A 23,717-nucleotide genomic window follows, 5' to 3' on the forward strand; every position below is an offset into this window, starting at 1 on the left:
CTGTCTGAGTAAGTACAAGCAGTTTTATGTAGTTAAAAATACCTACCAACTCCTGAAGCCATTCGGAATGATTCTTTAATCTTTTTATCAAAAAATGCATAAACAGTACCATACACATCCATTTTTGTACAGTGGCTTGGTGGTTTCTACTAAATGGACGTGTCTTCATGTAGTATGAGGACCATTCTACACAACATCATTAGTTTAATGTATCTTCAATCTCAAAAGCAATGTAACCCTGTAATACTATCAAAATTTGCATAATAAAATGGTTCACAATTAATTACATTAGCAACGTGCTCTGCCTTTACATTTTTAAGAACTCGTACAGTTACATGTACCTTTCAAAAGGGTGAAATAAAATTCTCTTCCTGAGTTATGGTGGGAATTAGTCCAGACTCCAACTCTTTTTGCTTCTGTAGGAGGCCCTAAAATAAATGTAATATAAACATGAATGCTCTGCCTGCCTTATGCAGCCTGAACTAATAAGTGTGCTAGTGAGGTGCAATGCTGTTTAAACACACAACTTAAAGCAGTACAACATAACGCATTCATAAGGGAGGGAACTCAGGCTTTCCTGATTCGTGCAAAAGACTTGCTGAAGTGTGAGTGAAGTGGTAGCCCAGCCTGTTTCCAGGGATGCCTTATGCAGCACAGACATGGCATTTTCATTGTATTAACTTACTGTCTTGTGTGCCATCACTACACTTGTAGTATTCTAGCATGGTCTTTTATGAAGCCAAACCCCAGAACTTGGTAAGTACCAGCTTGTAGTATTAGCATTGATTATTCTCTAAGACAAAGGAGAGTGTTACCTTTTGACCCAGAACAGTGACAGAAGTATGAGGATGTGCACATTTATGCTCAAACGTAAAAGGTTCCTGCTCTGGTACTAGAAAATTGAGAAAACCTGTAACAAAAAATCCTTACGATTGTATCTTTGGCCATGTGTATAAGTAATACATATCAGCTGTGTCAGGTACATTCATAAATTTGAAATAGTCTTTTTACTGTGATTAACGGGATCATATGAGGAGCTGCATGTGACCCCTTGCTATCTGTTTTAGATCTGTCTGAAGTATGGTACCAAGACAGTATTAAGAGAAAAGCTACAATGGTAACAATGTTAGATTGCAAGACCTTTATCAACGATAAGGGTTCTAGGCTGATGTTACAGCTCAGCACCTCAACAACTGGTCATCCTAGTGGCACAGAAGGGGAGACAGATCACACAGAACAGGCTTAAGTTAGCATAGAAGCCTGTTAGACTTCACTTTGCATTATTTCAAAAGCAGCAGCTGCCTACTTTCACTTACTTGATAAATTACTTTTTTTTTATAACTAATCAACAGCAGTAACTACTATTTATGTTAATGAGTCAGTGGACTTATTTAGTCCCTTTGCAACAATGACGCTTATTATAGAGTGTTATTGCAATTAGTAGCAAGTTACAAAACAAAAGCAATATTTTTTTTTTGCCTTAAAATGGCCCTGAGCTGAAGTGAAAAAAAAAAACAAAAACCATTGAACACTCCAAAAAAAAAGAAAGAAAAAAAAAGGGCTATTCAGAAGTACTGTAAAAGGGCTTTAGAGGACAGTAAGGGGAAATACACGCATAGGGACAAGTAACAAGTTCTTGCTTTCTTGCTTTGCCTGTCCTTAGACAGCCTGCTGGTAGTCAGCACGCTCAGTTAGCCATTATAGGCTACAACCTGCTAGCAAGTGTTTTTATTGTGTTTTTATTGCCCTAGGAAAATAAGATGCTTTGGTATGTACTGACTGTTTTGTAGCTGTTGTGTCTTTTAAAAAAGAGAACACAGTGTTGACTTCTTTTTTCACAAATACTTAGTCCACTTTGCCGGATGAAGAAACTCAGGCTTATTCCACTGACAACTTTGATTTAAGCAAGAAAACTAAAGTCTGCTGATAATTCTTATTACTGCCATCACCTGAAATACAGAAGAAGACTTCACTGAGCAACTAAGACAAAGGGAGACTTGCTGAGTTGTAACAAATACCATTACAGACTCACCCTCCCCTGGGCAGAAGAGGGCCCTCGTGGCCCTTTAGTTTTCACTGGTGTATCTAGGGTCCAATGAGTTCAGCTACACTGTTACTAAAACATCCTGATCATATTTTTCTATATACTCTATATGGGTTTTAAAGGCTAAAGACTGGCCAAATATAGCTAGATATGTGTATCCTGAAACTATTAATTGGATAGATATATATACATAAAATTGCGTATATTATCATTTAAAAAAACAAGACTAGATTATCTCCTGAAATAGAAAAACTAAACTCTGCTCTCCTGAAATAGAAAAACTAAACTCTGCTCTTTGGCTTGCTTATATTTCATACAAAATATTGCACTATTCAGTCTTTCTCAATGAAATAACCAACCCAAAACAGATAGAGCACCTCAGTTCAACAGGTAATGTCCTAAATGCATTCTGTAGCTGCTAGGGTATTTTAAAAAGAACTTAAAAAACTTTTTAACTCTTCAAGAACCAACCTTCACTGAAAGACTACCCTTAATGTTACTTTTTAGATATTGTTAGGGCCTGAATACTCACTGTGCAGCAAAAATGTTCCCAAGCTTGTGTCTCCTACATTTGCCAACAATGATGAACTTTAAGCCTCATTAAATATTCATGGATTTTGTTCACCTCAGCAAGCACAAAACTCAAATTATGCTTTGAAGACGTCAGCTTCATTCTTAACTGAACTACCACTGGCAAATGAAGCCTGAATACAAAACACTTGGAAGTTGTGGATATTTAACAAAAATATTAATGGGCATTAGGAAAGACCTAATGTTCTAGTTATGAAGAAAGTCATCTATCTAGAGAAATCTACCTGGAAGTCATGAGAAACTGACCTTTCAGTGTTCTTGTGTCACATCTTTTCTAAAATTACAGGTTAAGTATGCCATGGCTGACACCTCATTTGTGCAAGGGATTTACTTGCTACTGAAGCACTAGGTATGCACATGTGTTTCTCTAAAGCAGACCAGGAGCTAACTAATGGTACTCCATTGTACTTAAGTCTGTCAGTTTCCTTCTTTAATTTGGATCATTTACACAATTTTCTCCTTTAATCTAAAGAAAAATGAATAGTGCTCCTATGTATATGCTTTATTATTTGTCTTCTTATACATTTATTTACTTTTCAGCTATATATAATTTTTCTAAAAAACTGTATCTAATAATAAATGTCACTAATCTAATAAAAAAAATCTAATAAAAGCCACAATCTAATATTCTAATAATAAACAATCTAATCACAAAACAATCTAATTAGATCTAACAATCTAATAATAAAGTCACTAATATCACTATGGAGTCATTCAAAAAAAGGATGATACCAATACACACATATCTTTAATAGTCCTCAAGGAAGAACTGCAAACCTAAAGAAAAATTTTCTTTTTTGTCTTGCAGTCCTCTATCAGACCATTTAGAAGCATGAAAGAAAACTGTTCTTGTGATTGTCCAGGCCTGCGGTTTGAAGCTACTCTGGACCACGGTTCACTGCTAGCAGGTAGAGTATCAAATTCACTCATGTTTTAATAACTTGAAGCTTGACAGTATCTTTTTTTGGTATTCTGACTCCAAACAGAAAAATACGTAACTTCACAGTTACCAACTATAACCTTTGTGCTTCTTAAATCTACTGCAATGTGTGCATCCTTAAAGACAGTCTTGCCTTGTTCAAAATCCCTTGGGCAATCCTGAAGACCTAATAGTTACCAGTAACTTACTACAAATTGAACAATGTATATAAACATAGACAGGCTTTTGCCTCTGGTTGCCTGTGTTATTACACCAAATTACATTTTCTTTTTACTCACAACACCTGACTGATTTGACAAATCCTGAATTTTAAACATTAGCAAAACCACAGCTATCTCGGAAAGATTTTATAAGGATTTTCACACATAATATTTACAGATTGGAATATTCCAGGCCTGATACTTCGATTACCACCCCTCTAACTTTCTGTGCCATCTACATAACTCTGGCATGAGTAGCTTACCAGTCGTATAACAAAGGTTTGAGTGTTCTGTTAAAATACTGTCCTTTTTTCCCTTTGATAATGAAACATTCTTACTATAGGTAATCCTATATCAATACCTGGACAGTAATAAAGTCATTCCTCTTATTTTCAAGTTTTCTCAGGTATTCCACCTTAACATAGTAAATCTAAGGACTACGTAGTTCGTAGTCCTTAAGAGTCCAAGGATGGAAGTAATGCATTAACTAAAGCAAAATTAATGAGGAAAGGTAGAGGTCGAGGCCCAAAACTTATAGGATAGAAAAACAATGAATTAAAAATGACTATGAGTTATGACTATGTAATAGTTTGCAATGTTCATTTTGACTTCGGTATGTAGACACACGTTTATCGATGACTTTTTGCTTACCTGGCGTAATTCTGACAGTCCCTTGAGAATTGCTTGTTGTCTCTCTCTGATTTTAACTACATCAGGATTTAGAAGAGGATCTCTAGTGTGATCAGAGCTAAATATCTGTCGTGGTGTTTGGTAAGAATCTAAAAATAAATACATATCAAATCAGTTAACAATACTCCTATACATTTTGTTCTAATTTTGTACTAGATTTTCACAGCTTGTGAAAATCAGGTTTTGGTTGCTATTAGATTGTGATCACTTTAAGTCAAATACAACTTAGGTTCCTAAGACCAAAATCTGTATGTAATAATGCCAGAGAAGTGCAATTGTCATTCAGTAAAGATAAACAAACAAACAGAAAAGGACAGATAAAAGAATTTTTTTTTTTTTTGCTTTTTTTTTTAATACAAAGTATAAATTTGGTTGTATAGGCATTCTGTACAGTGCTCTGACAAACATGGGTTACAGCAGAATTCAGTAAAAAACAGATATCAAGTTGAACAAAATGTAGCACTTTGAACTAAATCACTCCAACATCTCTTCTACATGAATCAGATCATAATACATTTCAGTACCATTCAACTGTTGATACTGTGGGTCATGTGTTGAAGGTCTAGTCACTGGTGCTTCTGGATCAAGATAATACACTTCATTTGTTCGAACATACGGAATGAACTGTGAAGACAGAGGTCTTCCAGCTTCTGTAACTAGGGGAGGGGAGCTCCTCTGCTGTGCATCTGTCTTGATATTTTTCTCTCTTCTACTATTGTTGTTGTGCATCAGGAAATTAGAAGTATGTGTCTGTTTTTGTTGTACTTGGTGTAACCTGTTCTTAACTGCTGGAACAGGTGATGAGTCAGACCTGTATGAAACAATTTCAGTTAACATATAAAAAATACAAAAGTAATACGATTAAGTTTCTTTAAAAGTAGACAAAAATGCTCAGAAGACTGCACTTCTGCTCTGTTACTCTGCCTTTATACTAGCTATTTATTGTTTATGACTAGCTTGTTTTGTCTTCTCTTCTGTACTTTTAATAGTAGAAAACTAGATGCATGTGAATTATTTAAAACAGTTAAAAATCCGGAAAGAAAAGCATGCATATTTTACTATCTATATATTTATACTTTGCATTAAGGCAGAGTATTGACATACCTTTCTTCGTTCAAATTATTCTTATGTAATTGTTCTTCCTAGGACAAAACCAAGAAAGTCAAAAGTAAAATAAAAGCCCTCCATATTTTTATACTAAACACTGTTATTTCTCAAAACAAGTTTGTTCTGAAATTCCTGAAAAGTTTAGCCCAAAGCAATGATTAATAAAGGAAAGGTCCTATTGTTATATACAGTCAGTAGAAGTTTTCTAATTAAATTAAAATGCTTCTTATGGTATCACACACAGCTTAACTGTCTTAAAAATCTGCTTAAAATTCATTACCCCTTTTTTCAGGAAAGGAATTTTTGAAAATTTAGCTTTCAATAACATACATGCAAAACTTATTTACCGTTAATCATATGATTTACTATTAATCTGATTAAAAAACAACAAACTTGGTTTAACAGATGAATAAATCTTCAAAGGCACCTATGTGAACAGCTATCTAGCTATGTAATTTCACAAACCTTTTTTTTTTTTTTTTACCCACAGCTTCTAAAATATGTGTATGTAGCCATAATAAGCAAATGACTAAACAATATTAAGGTGGACACCTTTTCAACACCAGCATTTTTTCTACTGGCAGATGAGAGAAATGTAGGTGTTTATGTATGTATACATACATACAGAGAGAGAGAGAGCAGGCAGGAATATATTTAATCGTATTTCTTTATATGAGAATTGTTTTTTATATGCGAATTGTTTTTTCCCAGCCACATGCTACACATGCTTACTGCAAATGGGGAAGAAAAAAACCCAACTCCGTTAAGAAGTATACATTTTTATGACATTAGAGTACATCCTCAGTAGCACGGATTCTTTGCAGAAATAAGAACTGGACAGGTACTCCTGATCTATTAACCAGCACCACTATATGATGGACAGAAATGCTCAAGTCAGTGATACCATTTCATCCCACACACTACTTTCAATCCAGCTCCCTTTTTACATAATGAAACAATAATAAACTATATCAAATACATGCTTTGGCAGAATGAAACAACAATAAATGACAAAAATCAAGATGTTCTGATCATAACACAAACACGAAGTAAACAAAACACTGCTGTAGTACTGTTCTTTATGCAAAGGGTAGGTGAAAATTCTCAGAGCTTAAGTTACATCCAGGCAGAACTGAGTGAAGTAAGTCTTAAAAATACTCATCATTTGTGCCAGAGAAAATGTAGTTACCTTTCTGATCCTATGTCTCTTATTCTTCATGTTCATTTCTTCGTGAGGTGAAGGAGATCTGTTTTTTGGGCAAAGATTCCTAGGGGTATTTCTTTCTACCAGCTGAAGCAGCTCCATTTGCCGTCTCACTTTGTTTGCTTCCCTTTGTTTTTGTAGCTGTTTAGGGTATCTTTCTGATGCTGGAATATATCTTTTCCCAGGCTTGTTTATGTTCCAGTCAGGTCTTTTAATATGTTTTTCTGAAGATTTAACTTGTCTTTTTTTTCTTGCATATTGATCGTAGATGCCACCATTCTCTTGTCCTGAAATTTTATTTTTATCTGTATACTGCATTTCTTTCTGATATTTGTTGCTGTTGAAGGTTTCCTTATATTCTGTGGAAATATCAGGTGATCCACAACACATAGTTCTTCCCTCAGCTGAATCAATACATGCTGAAGTATTACAGTCATCTAAAAATAAAATGTATTTTAACTTCAAGTGTAAGTTATTCAAATAACTTGTTTGAATGTTGTCTGCACATCAATCTACCATTGCTGATTTTATTCAAAAACCAGTTGCTACAGTTTTATGGTGATTTTTATCCTTTTTGATGTGGAAAAATATAAGATCAATATAAGCAAATTGAGTGAGGAGAAAAAAAAAAAAGATTAGAGAACAAAATCAAGTCACTGCAAAGTTAAACTGTAAGTAAAATTAAACTATATTATCTTAAAATGCCAAATTCAGTTTTATCCCTGGTACCCACTGGTTAAGAGCAAAATACAGCTCCTGTTTAGTACTTTAGAATGCTGATGGTTTGGTCATAATCATAGTACTACTGTCAGAAACTTACTTTCCTAATCTTTGTCTTCCAATGGAAATATTTTGTTCAATTTTTAAATTACTAAAAATCCAGCCTCTTTCTTTACTAATTGGCATATACAAAAATATTAATTACTTTGTAAATGCTCTGAATTTCTAGTAAAATTTCTACCAGCATTATCAAAACCAAAATCATTAATTTTTGCTTATGCAAATACAAATAAATTAAAGCTTTCTCTTCTCAAGTGTTAAGAAGCTAGTAATTTTCTAAATACAAGGTAAAAAGCAACTATATATTTCCATTCAATCTACTCATTGAGGCCTCACCTACAACATGAATGAATGTATACTAAGTTCATAGAATAATAGACTTAGAATCATACTTATTTTTTCTTTTGTTTGTTTGTTTTTAATAGTGTGATACATAATCAAGGTAAAGACCAGCAGGTATTCCATCTACATAGACCCACAATTTTGTCTGGATATTTAGGAAGAACTATAAAAAGCTTTTCTAAATGGTTGAATATAACCTTTCATTTTCCAATTAGTCTAGTTTTCTAATTCCAAGATTATGACAGTATTTCTGTCAGCATCTTCAAGGATTCATTAAGGACCCATCCCAGCTTGATACCAAAGCATGTTATATAAGCCTGTGAATATTCACACTGAAGATTACTAAAATATATAACTAAATGCCTTAATAAATTTAGTCCTGCAGGGCTTGTGACCATGACTAAGCCAACACCATACTTCAGACTGGCTGATTTGACTTTGTAATTGGCAGGTAACAAACTATATAGGCATATCGTTTATTTAGAAGAATACAGTGATATATGGTAATACTCTAATATGCCTGTGTCTGTCCAAGTATTTCTTGCTAGCTTTATTCCATTCTGAATGACAGTGATTTGGCCCCGTTGCTCAGTTACACCAATATGCTGTTCCACTGCCTGTATTTCGGTACACCAGGGTAATTAAGTGGAAGGGCTGTGTACCTGTCTGTACAGCGGTGTCTTTCCGAGAAGTCTGCTGATCAATATTACTGCTAATGTCATCAGAAAAGTTATGACGTTGATATGAAATGTCAGTATTACAATTTTCAAATTCAGTGTCACCTGAAAAGAATCAAGGCTTTTTTTTAATGTAGCTTTTTTTTTAAATGTAGCAACATATATTCCATTTAAACTATGCTATCAGGTTATCAAACTATTGTTGCTTAGAACGCAAACCAAAAGGTTGAGAACTATGATTCGGATCTGAATACTCTGCCTGTTTCACTGAAAATCAAGTTGACCATTTATAGGTCTGAATATTCCATATGCCTTCCTGGTGACAGCCTTAGATTTCTTCCTTTATGCAATGTAGCATTTGAAGTTATATAATAATAGTAATATACTAAAATACAGTAGTATTAGTTAACAACGACAGTTGTTCTGAAGGCTCTTTAAATAAACTGAAATGAAATTTGATTCCTGAGGCAAAGGAGCCTTATTACAAATGCAGACTGGCAAAGAAAGAACACTGGCACCTCGTGTGCAAACACCACAGGAACAAACAAACTGAATATGAAAAGATTGGTACTTGCCACCAAGATTCTTCTTAAGTTTTGAAATGTCATGTCCCTTCTGAGCCAAATCTTGAATACGCTGTTCTTGTTTTAATCTCTGTGCTAATTCTTGAGCTTTCTGCATTGTGTGATAGATCTCATTTGTTTTAAGAGTCACAAGTTCCTTTAGAAAAAAAAAAAAGTAAATATGTGATCATTTGAGAATAAAATAGGATTATTTAACCTCCATATAAACCCCAACGTTTACAGAAATCATGTCAACATACATTCGTTTTTTGAGTAAAGCATTTAAAACAAAACCAAAAGAAAAACAAAAAACAACAAGAACTAGTTCAGTAGACGCAATACCTAACATTTAAGTTTTTAATGGTAAATTCAGAAGCTCTGCATTCTGCTGTGCTGATGAAAGGCATTCAATCCAAGCATTAAAAAGCCAGCATCTAGATCCTCTTACTATTTGGATCCTCTTGCTTATTTGGATATTTAACTTCTTTCTGATAAATTAATCCTTTCATAAATGTTATCTGATTTCAGCTATCTATCATCAATGTGGTTTAATGAAATAAAAGCCCAAATAAAAATAAGAATCCTTCCTCCTATTTCCACAGAAAGGAGGCAGTAGAAAGCTCCCTAACAAAGGCAGAACATCCCTAAATCTGAGGCTTATATTTTTAGACCCGGTGGGTTCAAGATGACTGGGCCAAGGAACAACTCCTATCCAAACTGATACTACCATCTCATACCCCCATTCCATTGCATTTGCCAGTGAAAGCAAAACTGATAGCATGACATGTTTGGAAGGAGCTGAGCTATTACATAGAAATATGACTTTTCCTAATTTTTAGCAGTTTCTTCTAGCATCTACGCGCAGATTCTACACTTTTCCCTCCAGAAAATGCAGAGAAATCAAGCATCCGTATTTCTGCAGGTTCTTGAGGAGGCTATGCTTTTGAAAACAGTCTGTTTTATGACATCGCAGAATTCTGCTAACACTTATAGCTGCTACTGTGCCAAAAGAAAAGAGTATGGCTTTAACCTTCTACAGATTCTTCTGTAAGAGGTTAAGAATATATAAAAATGTGAAATTTGTGTACACCGAAGGTCAAAATGTTACTTTCAGTTTAATTTTTAAATGAAACAAGCTTGAAAGTTCAGCAGTAGTTACAGAGGTGAAAGTTCTAGAACATCAACAACTTTTTAAACAATTTTTCCAAATTATATTCTGGAAACTCTTTAATCCAGAGTAAAAGCACATCCAGTTAGATAAAGCTCATGATACTGAACCATCTTAAAAGCACCAACTTATCAACAACAATAATTGGATCGCAGACTTTGAGGTATTTTTTTAATTTAAAATTTATGTTTAAAGTGTATTTTTCTACATTATTTAAAACTACAAGTGCATTTTTGCCAGTTATTATTCATTCATCTTTCTGAAAAGGCCCTTGTCCAAAAAAAAAAAAACTTGCCTTAAACCTATATTGTACTATATTAATTGAGGAAACAGATTTTGGTTTCAAATATAGAAATTTCAGGTAGTTTTCATTTTCAAAATGAGGAGGCAGTACCATTTTGAAGGTGAGGAACTGTTTTCCTCAAAAAATAGTATTATTACAGACTGAATTTGGTAGGCAAAAGTCTGTTTATCATTTTGAAACTCTGAAGGACTTTTGTTCATGCTTTAGAGCAGTTATGGTCATGTTAGTGGAGATGTGGCAAAATCCCTTGCACAGTTTCAAAATATATCCTGTTATCTTTTACTCTACTTAAAAATAGTATATCAAAGTAATATACTAGAATAATCAAAACATAGTCTTCCCTCTATTCATAGCTTCTAAGTTTAGTACATACAGATAAATCAGTAAAAAAATGTCCATTTATCTGCATTAAGCAAAATACAGAAAACCACCTCTTTTTGTTTTTGTTTAAGCATATCTTCTTCAAACTGTTTCTGTATCAGTTCTTTTTCTCGTGCTAGGCGCTGTTCTTCCTCGTGTTCTTCCCATTTTCTCTTCTCTTCCTCCAGTTGTTTCTTCTTCCGCTTTTCTTCTACCTGAGCCATTATTGCTTTCTGGTAATATCATAAAAAAGTAGAATTAAAAGGTATAAAATTGAAGATACTACAATCTATTTACTCATATACTTCCATGTATGTGTATAATATTTGGATTTGGAAGCATTAAAAGAGAGACAATTTATTCAAGACAATTTATTAGTTTGTGTGACATTACTAGAGAAAATAGCTGTCTAACAGTTCATTCTTAACGAAAAAGTATTTCAAACACTTTTTTTGTTCTAATTTCTCAAAAGATATGTAGTTGCCTTCCCATTTTTTTTGAACTACCAGCCCAGCAAAGCAGTTTGAAGACAAAATGCGCAAAGATCAACAAATCTCTTTTTCTATCTTCAAAAATTGTTTTGTACATTGCCTGTGAAGAAATAGTGGTCTGATTTTTATCTAATATACTTTGATCTAGCAAGAATTACAGTTTGAGCAGATAGAATCATTACATTTACACTAAGATTTATTTACATTGTGCTATAGACATCTTCATGAAGATATATGTTCAGTTAAGAGTGCAAAAAGTAATGGGAATGGCAGCAGTAAAGTAGATAAAATTTCAAAATTCATGGAAGGGGTATATGCAAGTATCAGTCCTCCTGATGACAGTGGAGACCAAAAAAAATGTGCACAAAACCTATTAGAGCTCTAAAGTCTGTGTTGTGTCTTTCTGAGGTGAGAATTCTGTCACAGAAATGCAATCAACTCCGTACAAATATTAAAAAACTGTAGACTCTGAGAGGAATAATGTTAAACAATTGTAAACATGATCTGAAGAATGAGAGTCAACTGCCTCACTATTATTAAATGTCATACTTTATTCATATGACAAAACTACATTTCATCCACTCATTACAATGTCATTAAACTTTAAAACAGAAATCTACCTGATGTTCTAACTGTTTCTGTCGCCGTCTGCCTCGCTCTTCAATCTGTGCAGGATCCAGGAGAGCTGTCATTGAACGAAGGAAACTACAAACAAGAAAATGTGTATATGTTTTTAATCATAAAAAGGAAAGTCTAAAGCCTTTCTTAATTAGAAGTCTCAGATTTCAAGTAATATTTTCATATCGAGGTTATCAACATTGCATTAATTAATACAGTTCAATTGTAATGAGTAAGGAAGAAAGTAACCTTGCAGTAAATTTTATTAATGAACAACAGCGGCACTTGTGTCTCACAAAGGTGAAACAACATGTAATTCTGAAAAAAAAGCAAAAGCTAGATGAGATAGATCTAATGATCAGCTTTAAAGGATCTTATTCAAGCACTTTTTTTAATTTCTGAGGAGGTGACAGAAATGAATTAGCTGGGAAGATGGTTACCCTTTCAAAGATCACTCACCTGACTTTCTGACTGTGATCCAAAGCACTGCTTTTAGCAACTTTTTCTGCATTTTCCACCTTTGAGGGCATGAGGTTGCCTAAAGCTGCAGGTGAAAAAGGGTGAACAAAAGCAGTCAGCTCCTTAGGGTCAGGTGACAGGCAAAGACTTTCAGGCTGCTTTTTGTACATTCCATTTAAAGGGTGTTGTGCATTAGCATTAAGGTGGTTCTTTAAAGAATCAAAATGCATTGCCCATCTGCCATGCTCTTCAGCCTAAATAAATACGAAGCAACAAAAAATGGAAATGTGCTCAATTACATTGTTTCTATAAAGCATGGTTAACAAAAGAGTTAGACAATACGTATTTTGTACAACAGGAACATCTGAAAATCTTTGTTTTGGAGGTACAATACACAGAGCAGTTAATTTCCTAGATGGCAAACAGAACTATTTCTGATGCATACAAGTCAGATCAGAAATTACACTGCTGATCAATACACTTGGTCAGCACCAACATATTTCTATTATATTGACAGCAAAGACAAACAAATGAACAAACCAGAAAGTTCAAAACAAACAAACAAAACAACATTAAAAAAAAAAAAAAAAAGCTAACATGAAATCAGGCTTTTTGTTATGGCTTTTTCAATTTATATCACTATTCCATCCCATATTTTTTCAAATAGTACTGCACTCTTCTCCTTTTGTGTATATATTCTCTCCCTTATAACATGAACAAGTGGCATGCTTTACACCAGCCCACATTTACCGCCTCTGCTTTAATGGTGGATAATAGCAGAATTACTGTGCACTGGGCAGAGATGTTACTCTATTACTTCCTGTTTTCAGCTTGACAGGCCCATTGTAAAATAAGCCTTATTTTCCACCCACACCATCCGTCATTTTCAATTAAACACAAGAATCCTAGCAAAGTACCTGAAACTTCTTTAGAGGTAGCATATTGGCTTTTTAAGTCTACATTCTGTACCACCTGAGCTTATTTTTTTGGCATCATGATGGGAACTGAATATTTTAATATTTCATTAATCAAAGATTTTTACCTAAGGGACCTTTGTTTTTGCTGTAGGTACTGAAATTGTTTTTTTCTTTTCAATAAAAGAAGATTTGTTTCTCTGGAAGGCCTGGGGAACAGCTCCCTCAAATTTTGCATTCTGCAGAAAACAAACTAATGTAATCCACTTAAAGCTTTCTGAGAGTCACTTCCTTGAACAAAAAGCCACCTTCTTTAAGCAAAGTTTTATACCTATTTAAAAAGACACAAGAAACACTTAGTCCAAATAATAAGAATCCAAATAATTCTTTCTCCTGTTTCCTAAGTTTTGCCTTTCCTTTGAACACATTAATGTGGAACCACACAAGAGCAGTTAAAAAAATCTATTTTATTCTTATGTAAATCTGCAGTGAAATATGTAGAAAGGCTGAGAGTGTGACACAAGACCTGAAAATAAGATGCTGAAGTAACAAGATTAAGTACATGTAGCTTTCTTTCAAAAGGGGCTGGAAGTGAGATTACTGTAAGGTGGGTAACTACATCCATCTCCCCAGGGCACAGCTATCAAATTAAAAAAATGAGGCAGCTAATGCTGGGACCTTTCACAGCTGTGTTGCTTTCATAACATACAGCTCAGTTTGCAAAGTGGTGTCACCTGTAAGTACGTGACCAACCTTAGCAAGAAGGTGGGTTTTTTTGGAGGTGGTTAGGAAAGCTCTCTTCTAGCATTATGAACTATGGAATTGAAATGCTGAGTTTCTGTGCAGGGATTGTGTAATTGCTGTATTAAATGCTTTAGTTGAAAGTAAAAGCTGCAGCCTTTTAATACAGAAGTTTGTAGGTTATGAATGCTCGTATCAGGCAAGTTTTGGTAATTGGGATTCTTGTTCACTAATAATACTGAGAATAGTGAATATACCTGATACATAGCAAGAGGATTGTTTGATCCTGGGTTAAAGCTACACACAGCAATTTGGAAATCTGGATTCTAGCTATAGTACAGTGTTTCTTCATTTCAAAAGACAAGAGACTTTAGAAGATCATGTCAATATTGGTCTGTATAAGAACAGAGAATGTTTCACTTAACTTAAAATCAATAGTAAGATAGAAATAGTAACAGTAAAGGAAATAAGTCTTCTTCCATATAAAGAACCTGAAGGGGTGTGAGACATCTTGCCCAAACCAGTCAAGAGTATTAAGTCTCCACATATCTGACCTGCAAAGCAATTATATTGGCCACAGTTTTCCTCTGAGATCCTTTGTAAGAGACCTGTGTTCAACAGCCTGAAAAAACTGAAGGATAAAAAAGGTAGGGCTACTTTCTTCTATCCTTTTTGGAGTAGAAATGTTTAAAAAGCTTCATTAACATGTACATGTGTGCATATGTATGTCTTAAAGTAGTATTTCCAGAAACAAGATGTGAACACCACTGTGACACACTGTGATTGTCTTTAACTTTCCTTCTTTTTTTTCTCATCTTCTTTGGTAGTCTACAGGAATTTTCTTTTTGCATAGCGTCTGGCTATTGTCTCTACAAAACCTTCCAGCCCCTGGTGCTTTCAAACTACGATGTGTCAGGAGGGGGGAGGAGTTGGAGGTAATACCACTGCTCTCATCAAACTAGACACACTGTTTTCTGCCACCAAATACTGGAACAGCTATTGGCTAAGTAGGCAGCTCTCTTGAGTTTATGATTGAAAAACTGGATGTGCTGCATTCAATTACATCTTTGTCGCTAGTTCATTAGATCTAAGATTTTATCTCTTATTTCTTATTCCAAAAGTTGAAATAAAAGTTGCTCTTATTCCAAAAAGTACCTCTAAACCACAGATACCTTTGATAAATTCAGTTTTTCTTCTGTTTTTCGTAGCTTAGCTTCTTCCTTCTGTTTGTCCAGCTCGTCAATCCACTTCTTCTGTTGCTCATGCTTTGAAGGTTGTTCCTGTGGCACAGCTTCCTGAAATAAGATAAATGCCAATCTATTACTTGTAGCAACCATTAATATGTATTGAGTACAGTGTGTTTGTACATGTTATGTACAAGCTCTTATGGGGGCAAGGTGATAACACTTTCTAGGAATGCTGAGTATGCCACAAAAAAAGACATTTGCTTTTACTGTAATAACTGACAGCAGATACAAAGCTATCCTGTTTGAAAGCAATCAATTTCACTGTAGAGGCAGTCTCCCCTGAGAATGCGTTTATCTGACACAGCATTCTCAAAGTGACAGTTGACTTTCTGAAAGAAGTTAGAATAAAAGTCAAAAGACTATGCTTATTATTCTGTAAGCAGAGCTAATGAACAATGCAAATAATTATATAACCGTTGAGATTATTCCTCAAAAAGATTCATACCTTTTAGTTAGTAATCAACGTGGAAAGACAGAAACAGGTTGTTCATGACATAAATATATTAATTTGTAAAACAAACTGGAGCAACAGGTAAGTTTGATATAGGGAGTTGACAGCACTTCAGAGAGCTTAAACTAATCATTGATATTTGATTTTGCTACCAGTTACTGCTGGATCCATACAAAAAAGAAAATCTTGTATGAATTAAAAATTGAACAGTTTCAGAACAGTGCAGTGGAAACTGTGTTCTTCAGTGTTTCTACTGATAGCTTTACCTTATCTGGGTTAGCTGTTTCCATTTTCTCAGTATGTGTTTTTTGATTGCCAGATTTTGCCCAGAAACATCCCACCTCTTCTTCTAAAGTTTCTTTCAACTTCTTCTTTAGTGCTACCTGTTCATCTTCAGGAGGAAGGGTGGGGAGGGAAGTGCACAAAACTGGTGAGAATTCCTAGTACAGGCAGGTAGATGCATTTATTAAAATAAATAATTAAAAAGGCACACCGGCTCTACAGTTTGGTTTGTAAAAAGGGCTACTAGATGAAGTCACTCCTGTGTGAGCTATCAGTTTAAATGTGATTTTGCTCTTAAAGAGGATGGCTGCTGAGTCTCTGCCCAGAGATGTGGAGGTAACAGGAATCTCTGAGAAGACTACAAACACTAAAGGATTAAGAATAACTGAGAAGGAGAGGGAAAACTAAGAGAAATAATAATAATTAAAAATTCAATTCTCATTTTTTATTAATACTAATAATCTAAGATCACTCTATAGCTGCACTGGGTTAGTAATACTAAATGCAAACTACTAACAGTGCAGAATCAAACTGAATAGTCTACATCCAAGTTGAAAACAAAACATTCCTGTATATCAATCATGTAAAGCCTGTGGCAAATTAAGCTTTTTTATTGTGTTAAACACTCTCAATTTGCTGCAGATTCCCTTTGGCTAGGCATAAGGCAAGGCTGCAAACTATTTCAAGGTCAGATTGCAACCAACATTCAGTCACAATGGTAGATAAGGCAACACTTTTCCCTTAAAATAAGCAAACTCATCTGTTAATGATAATGGCTATCGGAGTGAAAGAATGTGACCAAATCAGTAGCCAGTAACTCCTACAATATGAAGTATAAACAAATGTACTTGTTTACAAGAATATTTTGTTCAGAAGCACACAATATGTTACAGATTTTTCTTTACAGATTTTTTTGAAACTCATAAATGTCAATCTTTCGTAGAGACAAATGAAAGTACGTAACTTCCAAATTTGTAGCAATTGCATTGATACAAGTAGATCTATAAAAGCATAAGGAATGCAAGGTTTCTTGGCATCCTGAGCATATTAAATTGATCAAATATAAATAGTCTGTATTGTAATTACCTAATTCTTTCTTCCATTGTGTCTTTTTAAATTCTAACAAGGCTTTCTCCCCTTCTCTTTCACCCAAGGTAGTAAACATGTCAGCTGGTTTCCATGACTCCTTTCTAGAGGAGGATAGAAAAAAAACAATAACAAAAAAGCTTATCTGTTAAATTTTGAATACTAATTTAAAAGTTACCTTTAGATATATTCTTACTGTGATTAAGAATATTAATTCTTACTTTAATAAGAAGATTAACAATATTAATCATTAATGGGGACACTTTTTTGTAGACAATAACACAGATTTACATACATAACTTTCTGTCCTTGTTGCAGATATGACTCTTGTTTCCTGCTTGAGTTAGAATTAGCTTCATCTGGAACAGATGAAACTTCATTGTAGCATTTCTCCAAAAAGCTTGTGTTTTCCTCTGATGACTCATTAGCGGCTGTAATAGAATACAAACACATCTTAATGTAAATATATACATATATATCCACATGTAAGTAAATAAAGCATGTGTGCCCACTAAATACTTCTCAATATTTACTACTTTAAAAACAAGAAACTTGCAAACTCGACATTCTTTAATAGAACGGTTTTTAGCTCTGCTTGCATGTTTAAGGCATGTAAGTTAAAACTTCACAGGGTATTTTTAGAATGCTAGACTTATAATAAATGCTTCTACTTGACAAACAGCTCAGACTTTTGTACTCAGTAAAAGTAATTTCTGTTTTGTAATTACTTAATTTCAGTGTGTCTTGTTTGTGGTGACAAAGAGCTGACTTCTTTCATAGGTCTACAAACAGGAGTAAAGATGTAATACAAGAACATACACAATAGTTCTCACACATGGCACTATAAGGACTGCAAAACAAGTAATACTCAACAGTAGTATTACAGCTAGGCAAAAAGATGCATGTATATCTTGGGGCCAGAGGAAAATGTCTCTGCTGCTCTTGAGATGCATAGCAATACCTAAAATCTTCATACAACCAGAAAGTCCTAACTCTGTGTGTTGTTATTTTTATTTTCAAACTTATAATGGTAATGGTACAGTGCCATTCCACTATGTATCTTTTTCCTCAATGTAAAATACTTAATTTCAGCACAAAACGTTGGCAGTTGCTTGCTTTCTTACTCTGCAAAATATTAGAGTACTATCAAGCAATTCCTAATTTTTACTGTTAGCATTAACATGTTTGATTCCTAAACAGTAATAGGCAATTTCATAATTTCATATCTATAGTAGCAAACAGTATGTTGTCAGAGACCATTGGAGTAACATCTCTGCAGCATGCAAATAAACTTAAATTATGAATTCAAAATTAAACTTTCATGTTTAGTTCCATTTCCATGAAACAAACTTCATCTATCTGTATGGAAACTGTACTTTTACAGCAGGATGCACCTTACCCGTTTCCTCTTGCTTTTCATTATGAGTCTCAAAGATGCTTCTAGTTCCTTCTTTTACAGTCATCAAAATCTGTTGAAGCTGTTCTTGTGTTAAACACACCAAATTTCCTAGGTCTTCAGCTGATACACGTATATGTGGATTTTGATGTCTCTGTTTACTTTTTGTAACATCAAGATTCTCTGAATCAGGCTTCCTGTTTGTGTTATCTCTTTGAAAAATCAAAGAGTGATCTCTATCTGTGGCTTCATTTGAAGAAGGTTTAGTTACTTGCATTTTTTCACCTTTTGTCATTGATAAGCATGATTCACTCCTTGGTTTTGCTAAGTTTTCCTGCTTGATACAGGCATTCTGCGTTGACCTCAGAATATGTCCAGTATGCCTTATTCTCAATACCTGTTTAGGGACTCTGGCTTTATTGCCCATCTTTTTTAAAAAAAAAAAAAAAAAAAAAAAAAGTAAGACTTCACCAGGTATTAAATAAGCTAAGGAAATAAATTCTCAGAAGTACCAAACAAAAACATTTAAGCAACAGGTAAAAGAGTCATTTTTCCTTTCTGTTCCATCAGTAGAAACTATGTTTAAACTAGTGAAATATCTTTGAGTGCTAGGAATACCTTAAATGAGGATACAGCACCTAAATTTGAATATATAAAGATGACATGAAAAATTACTTGACACACCATAACATTTAAAAGAATCCATGAATATTCCTTCATTCTTCTTTGGTATTTCTGAAGTATGGCTTTGAACAGGTATATGTCTTCATGAAACAGCCACAACTATTTCAGTCTTGACTCTTCCGTTCTGTAATAACATTACCCTTTCCAGGCTTCCTGATATACACTCGTATTTATCTCACAAGTACAGGCTTGCTCTGGTTCCCCTGCTCACTGCATTCCAGTTTTACTAAGACAGGGACAACCTATACAACTACACTGGGACTAAAACACATTTCAGATCATATTTACCAGAATCCCTTTAGGGTTTCTGAAAGTTCCAATTTGGGTGACTTCCTGATTGGCAAACTAAAGCATTTTGCAAAGGTAAAAGTAGTCATATAACTTAAAATTCAACCTTGTGTTGATGATGTTGTTGTTGTTGAACTCTTTTTAAATTCAGATTGGATATAGGAAAAGGTTCTACACTGAAAGGGTGGTCAGGCACTGAACAGGCTCTCCAAGGCAGTGGTCACAGCACTGAGCTGCTGGAGTTCAAGAACTGTCTGGACAACACTGCCAGCCATAGGGTCTAATTTTTAGGTGGCTCAGTGTGGAGCCAGGAGTTGGACTCGATGATCCCTGTGGGTCCATTTCAACTCAGGATATTGTATGATGTGAACCTGAGAAATCCATTTTCATAAACATAACTGATTACAAACACTGAGACACTTCAACTGTGTTTTCAAATGTCTGTTAACAAATTGAAGAGTATAATGTATGAAGTAATTGAGAAGTAATTTCTTCACTTACCTTCACTGAAAGCCTTGATTTATCTTTTGGGAAACAAACACAAATATGTGAGAGCAGTGTTTAACAGCAACTTCCTCCTGAAAAACAGATCTTAAGAAATTCACAAACTATTATAGTCATCTGCTATTTTGTAAGGTGGGGCAAGTACTTTCCCTGTAACATCTGCCTCTATTATTTTACTTTAAAAAAAAATAAAAAAATCAGAATATACACTTCAAAAGTATGTTGGAAAACAAAACAAAAAACCCATCTGGATATATTTCAGTATCTATCTTCAGTCATCTATAGAACTACTGTACCAGTCTGATCTTCCCCTGCTACTTGTTCTTTTTCCCAGAGATCCCAGAGGTTTATGGCTTATTTTTAACTGTTTGTTTATTGTGCTTTTTTGGTTTGCTTTCTGTGTCACATTTTTCCAGGACAGTCCATGCATCCAACCCCATATACTACATGATGTTATGTCTCCATCACTTACAGCCTAAAGAAACAACACTTTCATAATCGCACCACCCTTTACTGTTCCCCCATATTGCTGCCCTGAAGTATACATACTCTTCAGTATTTTAAGCCAAGTTTTGCACAGAGCTGGTGGTTACAAAAATATTATGTTTAATATAATACTTAATAATAAAGAATATTATAATACTGGTTAATAGAGAGAATGTGATACTCAACATGAGAAATCTTGCACACATGGGTAAGGGAAAAGGAGGAGAAAACAAGTGGAATGGTACTTTGGTGGAACAAATCTCTGAAGATAACGCTGCTTCAGCTGCACTATGCAATCATTGCTCTGACAGTGGTTGTCATACATTTTGCACTGGTAGCTCCTGAATTTTTTTTGCATTGGAGAATACTAACCGTTCAGACTTTCTGCAAAACACCCTATTAATAGTCTTCCATTTAGATGAACATTTTAAAACTTGGGAGTATGCTAAATCTCTCCTGGAGAGCCATGCATTAAATTGTGAACCATCTCATATTTTCCATAATAAAGAGTGTTACCCTTTAATTATAATTAAGAGTGTTACCCATAATAAAGAGTGACCCTCTGAATAGGGTCAGTGAATTTTCCATGTATGATGTGAGCTACGTTTGAGGTAAGTGAAAGCTGTAGCGCTGCTGTTTCAGAGGTGTTGCAAGGTTTTGTCTCCAGTAGATGTATTGCTTGTTGACTCTCATAATGTCTCATTTGACAGCAAAAAGTGGAATATAATTTGGAGGGCATTAAATGGAGAATTCCTGTACCCTGAATGCCATCAGTTAGAGAAAATGGTTTTATGCTTGTATAGATTTGATAAATGTTTATGTTTGATAAAACAAAAACCTTGATTTTAATAAAGTTTAATTATTAACATATGAGAGTTTTTTCTAGTGTGGTAGCAATGAGATCTGGCCTAAATAAACAACTCATTGAAAATGATAAATCTCAGTTGCCAGATACTAAAACTACTTTAAATTCAAAAGCATGGTATAATAGAATTTTAAATTAAGCAGGGAGTTACTAAGCTGCTTTTTCCTTGTTAATAAGTGCTACTAAGTTGCAGGTGTTCTATAGTTATGACAGTCTATATACAATAGTACTTAACATTTTATGAAGGCAGACAAGCTCTAAACTGTCAAGACAATTTGGCAGCTGTTCACCTGTGGACAGACTACTCAGATGTTCAGTATCAACCTAGACCAGTGGCAAGTTGGTTAAGAGGGCCACGTAATAGCATTGTACAAATATTCTTCCTAATCTGAATATTTCAATAAAGCTGTGGTTCATATTGCTTAGAAGTCTAAGAAGCTTTAAAAATTACTTCAGATAAATGACTGAAAAAATACCATAAGAAGCCAAAATTAGCCTAGGCTTTCCATCCAACACTTCAGTTTCAAGCTTCAGTCCATCTCTGCAAAAGGAGAAAGAGAGAGAAAGAAAGAAAGAGAGAGAGAGAGAGAAGTCTGAACTATTAAGTAATATGGTAATGGTTAAGATCTTTACATCAATAACAAAAACAACTGTAGTCCATTATAACATTATATTTACTGTAGGTCAAGGTGGACTTTCAGTCTCCAACTTTGTGTATTTGTGAGCAGTTCCTCAATCCAAAGAAAACAGGTCACAAAAAGGATACATTTTTATTAATGATACTGGAAAGTTTGGATTAGCCCATTACAAGGTATGTCTTTAGAGTGAAGGTGTTACTGTATTCTAGAAAAAATACTAAACAATCTCTGTGAATTCCTGCACTGTTCATTGTGAAGTGTTGCATTCTAAAGTCTTGAACTATGCTTCCATGCAAAATAGTACTGTAAGGAATGTTCTAGCAATTCATGTCAATAGAGGGCTTGAAGGGTAAACCTTGAGTCTCTGATATCTGGGGATACGATAACAAAGGGGTTTCAGAATAACTGCTAACTATTGTGACTACTACATGGGACGCTACGCAAGTCCCTGATATCTGGCCAAGATGGACAAAGGAGAAGGACAAGGACAAAGCCTGGGAGGAAGACTACGAACCTTCAGCATGAGAGACTCCCCAAGGGACCACTGGAGACTGATAACGCATGCACCAGTGGGAGGGTTCGGATTCCGGGAACTAATTATAATAACCTTGCCTTTTCTAGAAGTAGTAATGAATAATGAATATGTATTGACCTAGAAGCATAAAAAACAGCTGCCTGATGTAATGTGTGTGCGTGTTGGAGGAGCCCAGGCTCCCTGCGCACCCAGTGCTGCTTACTTACCTTTTATTAACCCCATAAATAAATCTTATAAAGCTAAATTGACTCGAAATTTATAACAGTACAATTTGTTTTAAGTAGAACAAATGTTACCATAAGGATTTATAAAAACAAACAAAAAGCGAACAAAAAAACCCACGCGCAACAAACATAAAAAAAAACAAACCATGGGAAGGCCTCGCTATGAGCACAAAGTGCCCAACGCCTTTTCTTCTTCCACGTAATTAAGAAAATCTGTCCGATTCATTCTCGGGGTACTCAAAATAAAGTTTATGTTGAAGCTGCCTTTCATTGAAAACCCCAGGCGCTCGTAGCTTTCTACTGAGCACCGTTCCAATTAACATGGCGAAGGGGCCCGAGGCTGCCAGCGGGCTGCGGCAGGCCCGCGGGTCTTCCGGCCGGCTGAGGGCCCTGAGGGACAGGGCCAGGCCCGGGGCCTCTTCCAGGGCCCTGAGGGACGGGACGGGGCTCGGCTCGGCTCGGCTCGGGGCTTCGCGGGGACCGCCAGCAGCGACCGGGGCGGAGGCGGTGCCCACAGGCGGCCGTGAGGAGGGCCCCGCTCCCGCTCCTTACCCCAGGTTCATGGCGCGGCCGGGCCGTGGGTGCTGAGGGGTGCCTGGGGCCGCCTCGGGCGCCCGCGCTCTGTGTACGGCCGTTGCCAGCCCCGCGCAAGGAGGCGGTAGGCGATAGGTTTTTCCGCGGAGCCAATGGGCTCCTCGCACACTGCAGGGGATGGCGGAGCGGGGGCTTGTGGGGAATGGAGTCCTGCTGGGGGGGGGTGTTCTCGGCTTGTGGCCCTACGGGGCTGCAGGGGGGTGCACCCTGGGGCGCTGCAGAGACGCCTTGCGGAAGCTGAGTC

At 35.5% G+C, this 23,717-nt stretch overlaps 2 protein-coding genes across 6 annotated transcripts in view; one reads left to right on the plus strand and one right to left on the minus strand.

Annotated features, from left to right (window-relative positions):
* The window catches only part of TASOR (transcription activation suppressor), a 35,576-nt gene extending 32,076 nt beyond the window's left edge, over window positions 1–3,500 (plus strand). The window contains exon 23 of the mRNA XM_032194010.1: window positions 3,444–3,500. Coding sequence (XP_032049901.1) covers window positions 3,444–3,463 — 20 coding nt within the window. The 3' untranslated portion in view covers window positions 3,464–3,500. The remainder of the gene's footprint in view (window positions 1–3,443) is intronic.
* CCDC66 (coiled-coil domain containing 66) overlaps window positions 1–23,505 on the minus strand; it is a 40,944-nt gene extending 17,439 nt beyond the window's left edge. For 4 of the 5 annotated variants that reach the window (XR_004253705.1, XR_004253704.1, XM_032194013.1 and 1 more), the window contains exons 1-18: window positions 23,432–23,505; window positions 21,959–22,023; window positions 20,129–20,151; window positions 18,659–19,082; window positions 17,555–17,690; window positions 17,260–17,363; window positions 16,158–16,282; window positions 15,366–15,488; window positions 12,539–12,792; window positions 12,082–12,166; window positions 11,042–11,203; window positions 9,151–9,295; window positions 8,561–8,680; window positions 6,762–7,213; window positions 5,570–5,607; window positions 4,990–5,276; window positions 4,427–4,554; window positions 342–428 (exon numbers count right to left, since the gene is read on the minus strand). Coding sequence is in view for 3 of the 5 variants with exons in the window: in XM_032194013.1 (XP_032049904.1) it covers window positions 345–428; window positions 4,427–4,554; window positions 4,990–5,276; window positions 5,570–5,607; window positions 6,762–7,213; window positions 8,561–8,680; window positions 9,151–9,295; window positions 11,042–11,203; window positions 12,082–12,166; window positions 12,539–12,792; window positions 15,366–15,488; window positions 16,158–16,282; window positions 17,260–17,363; window positions 17,555–17,690; window positions 18,659–19,082; window positions 20,129–20,151; window positions 21,959–22,023; window positions 23,432–23,442 (2,766 nt within the window). In the remaining 2 variants the exon portion in view is untranslated. The remainder of the gene's footprint in view (window positions 1–341; window positions 429–4,426; window positions 4,555–4,989; window positions 5,277–5,569; window positions 5,608–6,761; window positions 7,214–8,560; window positions 8,681–9,150; window positions 9,296–11,041; window positions 11,204–12,081; window positions 12,167–12,538; window positions 12,793–15,365; window positions 15,489–16,157; window positions 16,283–17,259; window positions 17,364–17,554; window positions 17,691–18,658; window positions 19,083–20,128; window positions 20,152–21,958; window positions 22,024–23,431) is intronic. The other variant, XM_032194014.1, reaches the window with a different exon arrangement.
* Between the last annotated feature and the right edge of the window lie 212 nt (window positions 23,506–23,717).

Source organism: Aythya fuligula, chromosome 10 (assembly GCF_009819795.1).
Source record: "Aythya fuligula isolate bAytFul2 chromosome 10, bAytFul2.pri, whole genome shotgun sequence".
In the NCBI taxonomy this organism is placed as follows: domain Eukaryota; kingdom Metazoa; phylum Chordata; class Aves; order Anseriformes; family Anatidae; genus Aythya; species Aythya fuligula.